The sequence below is a fragment of the Neophocaena asiaeorientalis genome, unplaced genomic scaffold (genome assembly GCF_003031525.2).
Source record: "Neophocaena asiaeorientalis asiaeorientalis breed wild unplaced genomic scaffold, Neophocaena_asiaeorientalis_V1.1 scaffold1, whole genome shotgun sequence".
Classification (NCBI taxonomy): domain Eukaryota; kingdom Metazoa; phylum Chordata; class Mammalia; order Artiodactyla; family Phocoenidae; genus Neophocaena; species Neophocaena asiaeorientalis.
This window is the reverse complement of record NW_020171981.1, coordinates 5,504,301-5,509,227: the sequence shown is the minus strand read 5'-3', so window position 1 is coordinate 5,509,227 and position 4,927 is coordinate 5,504,301. Positions and strand designations below refer to the sequence as shown.

Here is a 4,927-nt window from a genome sequence, read left to right as displayed (position 1 = left end):
GTCCATTTGCAGCCTGAAGTTCTGGGCTGTGAGCCTTTCCTCTTAGCTAGTACCTGTCTTTGGCCTCAGAACCAAGCCCGGGAGAAATTAAGAGGGGCCTCAAAGCTGTGACCCACTTCTGAGACTCCAGTCTTCTTGGTTGTCATACAGGGCGATGCTGGTGCCCCTGGAGCCCCTGGTAACCAGGGCGCCCCTGGCCTTCAAGGAATGCCTGGTGAACGAGGTGCAGCAGGTCTCCCAGGCCCTAAGGGTGACAGAGTAAGTTGAACTCCCCCCTCCCTCGAACCCTGTGTGGTTCCCATCTCTCTCTGCTTCAGATCCCTCAGCATCTCTCTTTCTACTCCTTTGGGTCTTTCCCTGTTCTCCTTAATCCTCCTTCTTCTCTGGCCTCTTGGCTGATGAATCCTTACCTATAGTCCAGGCCCTACCCTTCCCATGTGTTACCATGGCAACAAGAGGTGGGAGGGGGGCTCCTGGACGAGGAATCCCTCTACACAAAGCAGGAGCTTCTTAATCTAAGTTCCCCGGAATCCCCACACAGACACCTTTCCCCTGAAAGATCTTGAGTCCTTGGCACACATGGGGGCAGGGCAGACACAAACTGAGGAGGGGTCCCAGACACAAGCAGGATGCCATAGGTCACCTCCTTGCCCCACACTGGAAATCTCAGACTTTCCTATGTCTTTAGGGCGATGCTGGTCCCAAAGGTGCTGATGGTGCTCCTGGCAAAGATGGCGTCCGTGGTCTGACTGGTCCCATTGGTCCTCCTGGCCCCGCTGGTGCCCCTGGTGACAAGGTGAGATGGCTGCCTCCCCACCTTCTTCCCTAACACACAGCTTCCCCAGCAAGCCTGGGCACAGCTCTGCAGGGGGAGGCAGCTCCTGCCATTCTAAGCTGGTGATCCAAAGGTGGGGGGCCAGGAGGGAGGATGACTCTCCTGGGTTATCCGCCAGGAGTATTCAGCATGGGCCCCTGACCCTGCGCCTCTTGTCCCTCCCTCTCAGGGTGAAACTGGTCCTAGCGGCCCTGCTGGTCCCACTGGAGCTCGTGGTGCCCCCGTAAGTACAGAAGAGCCGGTTAAGGCTCCATACTCCAGCCTTCTCTCCCGTCATACTGCCCCTGGCCCTCTTTCTGGCCCTCATCCACCTTGGCTCCCACCTGCTCTGGTCCCTGTGGAGTTCTCCTCAGGCCCTCCTTCCCCACCCTCCGGTCCATCCCATCCCACCTTCCCCCAGATCAGGGCATCTCTCCATTTGCCTCCTTTTCTTCTAGGGAGACCGTGGTGAGCCTGGTCCCCCCGGCCCTGCTGGCTTCGCTGGCCCCCCTGTGAGTACCAAGATCCCTTTCATCTTCCATCTCCAACTAGGCCCTGGGGCCTTGAGTGACTGGATGAGGAGAGAGGCATTGGCCTGATTCAGAGAAGGAGGGTGGAGGGGGAATTGTCTCCCATTCAAGCATCTTCCTGCCTGGAGTTCCTGTCCTTCCTCAGCTGACTTCCTAGGCCGGCACAGCCCTCTCCTCCACTCACCACACTCCCTCCTCCCCCAGGGTGCTGATGGCCAACCTGGTGCTAAAGGCGAACCTGGTGATGCTGGTGCTAAAGGCGATGCTGGTGCCCCTGGCACTGCTGGACCCACTGGACCTCCTGGCCCCATTGTGAGTATCTCGCCATCTAGGCCCCGAGCTGCCGGCAGGCTGGATCCAGGACTGGCCCAGCCGTGACTCCTCTGTGCTCTCCTACAGGGTAACGTTGGTGCTCCCGGACCCAAAGGTGCTCGTGGCAGCGCTGGTCCCCCTGTGAGTACCTCACTGTGATTCTCTGCCAAGGCCCTCCCCAGCCCGCGTTTAGAGATGGGGCGGCTGGGCCAGGTGAGGGGCTGTCCTCCCTCTGATTGCTTGTTTGTCCTCTTCTCTAGGGTGCTACTGGTTTCCCTGGTGCTGCTGGCCGAGTCGGTCCCCCTGGGCCCTCTGTAAGTGTCTGTGGTGGAGACTTCACCGGTCTGGGAGGGTATGGGGCACAGGCCGTCAGGAGCCCGACTACGTAGTCGGGTGGGCCCGACTACGGCTTCCATAACGCTCCGGAATCCGATGGATTCTGACGGCCCCAATTCTCCCCAACCAGGGAAATGCTGGACCCCCTGGACCTTCTGGTCCTGCTGGCAAAGAAGGCAGCAAAGGCCCCCGCGGTGAGACCGGCCCCGCTGGGCGTGCTGGTGAAGTCGGTCCTCCCGGTCCCCCTGGCCCCGCTGGTGAGAAAGGAGCCCCTGGTGCTGATGGACCTGCTGTAAGTGCATTACGCTCCAGATGGGTCCAGAGTGGGGGCAGCGTCCCTGGCCACTGGAAGTCACCTCACCCCCACCCGTCCCCCACAGGGCGCTCCTGGCACTCCCGGACCTCAGGGCATTGCTGGACAGCGTGGCGTGGTTGGCCTGCCCGGTCAGCGAGGAGAAAGAGGCTTCCCTGGTCTTCCTGGCCCCTCTGTGAGTGCCCCCTCACCTTGCGGATCCCGACGAGAACAGTTGCAGGACTTGGAGGGCGCAGGGTGGGGGTGTTGGGGTCAGCGGGGACAGAGGTGGCGGGTCCTAAGGCCCTCTCCCACCCCATCCCTGGCCTGACCCTTTCTTCTCCCTCAGGGTGAACCCGGCAAACAAGGTCCTTCTGGAGCAAGTGGTGAACGTGGCCCCCCTGGTCCCATGGGCCCCCCCGGATTGGCTGGACCCCCTGGCGAGTCTGGACGTGAGGTAAGCAGTTGCCGGCCCCACACCAGTGCCCTTGGTGTGGCCATCTCGGCCTTGGCCTGAGCCTCCCTCCCCTCGGCTGCCGTTCACCTTCCCCTGCTCTCTGCAGGGAGCCCCTGGTGCCGAAGGATCCCCTGGACGAGATGGTTCTCCGGGCCCCAAGGTAAGACGGCTGCACCCTGGGGCCACAGCCCCACCTGCCGCTCCACCTGGCCCTCTCAGCTGGGGCTGACCCGGATTCCCCTCCTCCCCCCCCTCCCCCTCTCAGGGTGACCGTGGTGAGACCGGCCCTGCTGGACCCCCTGGTGCTCCTGGTGCCCCTGGTGCCCCTGGCCCCGTCGGCCCTGCTGGCAAGAGCGGCGATCGTGGCGAGACTGTAAGTAGCTGCGCTCTGGCTTTACCGTTTCTGCTCAGGCCAGGGACTCTCCAGGCTTGCCGAGGGGTCTGCAGATGGACACCTGACTTCACCTAAGCAGGGGAGAAGAGGAGGCCTTGCAAGATGTCTGGGCCCTTGGCCTCCCTGAAAACACTGAGCCACAGCTCAGCCTTGAGACCCCTCCTCCCGACAGTCCCGTTTCCCCCGAGGAATGGGGTTTGTTCCCAGGTGCTCGCCCCAGCTTACAGGAGGCCTGAATTTACATGAAGATTCACCTGGGGTCAGGAGAGAATGGATGTGGTGGGAAAAGATGAGAGGAAAGAGGGATTTGGCCAAGGGGGGGCCTCACCTGCAGCTCAGGCCGTGCCAGCCCTCAGCTGGGCTCTCCCTGACCGGGATCTAATGCTCTCTTTGCTCTCCCCAGGGTCCTGCTGGTCCCGCTGGTCCCATTGGCCCCGTTGGTGCCCGCGGCCCCACCGTAAGTGCCCTGCTATGGCCCTTGTGTGCTCAGAACCCTTGTCCAGATGTGGACTGCACCCCCTCAGTGCTAACAGAACTTCCACCTGACAGCCTGTCCCCATCTCTCTTCTAGGGACCCCAAGGCCCCCGTGGTGACAAGGGTGAGACAGGCGAACAGGGCGACAGAGGCATTAAGGGTCACCGTGGCTTCTCTGGTCTCCAGGGTCCCCCTGGCCCTCCCGTGAGTATGCCCAGCCCCTCCCCAGCGCCCAGCTGCCATCTTACCTTCTTTTATCATCTCCCCAAGTCCTGCTGTGTGATGGGGGAGGACACTTTGCCTCGGTTTCCCTCTCTGGACCGCCCTTCTCCTCCCTAGTGGGAACTGGGGTCTGAAGACTAATGGGTATTTCCAAGTAGCCTCTGAGAGAGTGAGGGGTGCGCAACGAGGGATCGCGGGAGGGGCCTCAGCCTATGGACACCCTGGGGCTAGACTTCCAGAATAACAAGGTGGCTGGTGGGGGGCGGTTGCTGGCCACATTTGACCTACACTTGGCCTAAACTGTCTTCACATCTCTCCTTCAGGGCTCTCCTGGTGAGCAAGGTCCCTCCGGAGCTTCTGGTCCTGCTGGTCCCCGCGTGAGTTGTGTCTCCTATTTATCTGCTCTTCCTGGGTCCCTCGCCTCTCTGGAGAAGGGTCTGGGGCAGGGCATGAAAGGAGGGAAGGGGGTTCTAGACCACCTTATGCAGCCCTCGCCTCCCCCTCCCCACTGCTTCCTCCCACAAAATTTCCTGGCCCAGCTGTGGGAGTGAGCCGTAATGAGGCTGAGGAACCAGAGCCCAGGCAGAGTGGGTTGTGGGCTTCTCTGCCAGAGCTGGGGTGGGCCCGTGCTTTCTGGCAGGCTTTCTCCAACCAGCTTCCTCCCTGCAGGGTCCCCCTGGCTCCGCTGGTACTCCTGGCAAAGATGGACTCAACGGTCTCCCAGGCCCCATCGGTCCCCCTGGTCCTCGTGGTCGCACTGGTGATGCTGGTCCTGCTGTATGTGGTCCCCCACCTTGTCTGCCCATGGCCCTCCAGCCCCGAAAGCACTGAACCCCGGTAATCCCCCCTCTCCTCCCTCTCTGCGCAGGGTCCCCCCGGCCCTCCCGGACCCCCTGGTCCCCCTGGTCCTCCCAGCGGTGGTTACGACTTCAGCTTCCTGCCCCAGCCACCTCAAGAGAAGGCTCAGGATGGTGGCCGCTACTACCGGGCCGATGATGCCAATGTGGTCCGTGACCGTGACCTCGAGGTGGACACCACTCTCAAGAGCCTGAGCCAGCAGATCGAGAACATCCGGAGTCCTGAAGGCAGCCGCAA

At 61.9% G+C, this 4,927-nt stretch overlaps 1 protein-coding gene across 1 annotated transcript in view; it reads left to right on the top strand.

Moving 5' to 3' along the window:
* COL1A1 (collagen type I alpha 1 chain) overlaps positions 1–4,927 on the top strand; it is a 16,429-nt gene that overhangs the window by 9,892 nt on the left and 1,610 nt on the right. Inside the window, exons 32-48 of the mRNA XM_024745442.1 lie at positions 151–258; positions 689–796; positions 1,005–1,058; positions 1,273–1,326; positions 1,549–1,656; positions 1,744–1,797; positions 1,917–1,970; positions 2,123–2,284; positions 2,373–2,480; positions 2,634–2,741; positions 2,848–2,901; positions 3,007–3,114; positions 3,539–3,592; positions 3,707–3,814; positions 4,156–4,209; positions 4,502–4,609; positions 4,701–4,924. Of these exons, the coding sequence (XP_024601210.1) occupies positions 151–258; positions 689–796; positions 1,005–1,058; positions 1,273–1,326; positions 1,549–1,656; positions 1,744–1,797; positions 1,917–1,970; positions 2,123–2,284; positions 2,373–2,480; positions 2,634–2,741; positions 2,848–2,901; positions 3,007–3,114; positions 3,539–3,592; positions 3,707–3,814; positions 4,156–4,209; positions 4,502–4,609; positions 4,701–4,924 (1,628 nt within the window). The remainder of the gene's footprint in view (positions 1–150; positions 259–688; positions 797–1,004; positions 1,059–1,272; positions 1,327–1,548; positions 1,657–1,743; positions 1,798–1,916; positions 1,971–2,122; positions 2,285–2,372; positions 2,481–2,633; positions 2,742–2,847; positions 2,902–3,006; positions 3,115–3,538; positions 3,593–3,706; positions 3,815–4,155; positions 4,210–4,501; positions 4,610–4,700; positions 4,925–4,927) is intronic.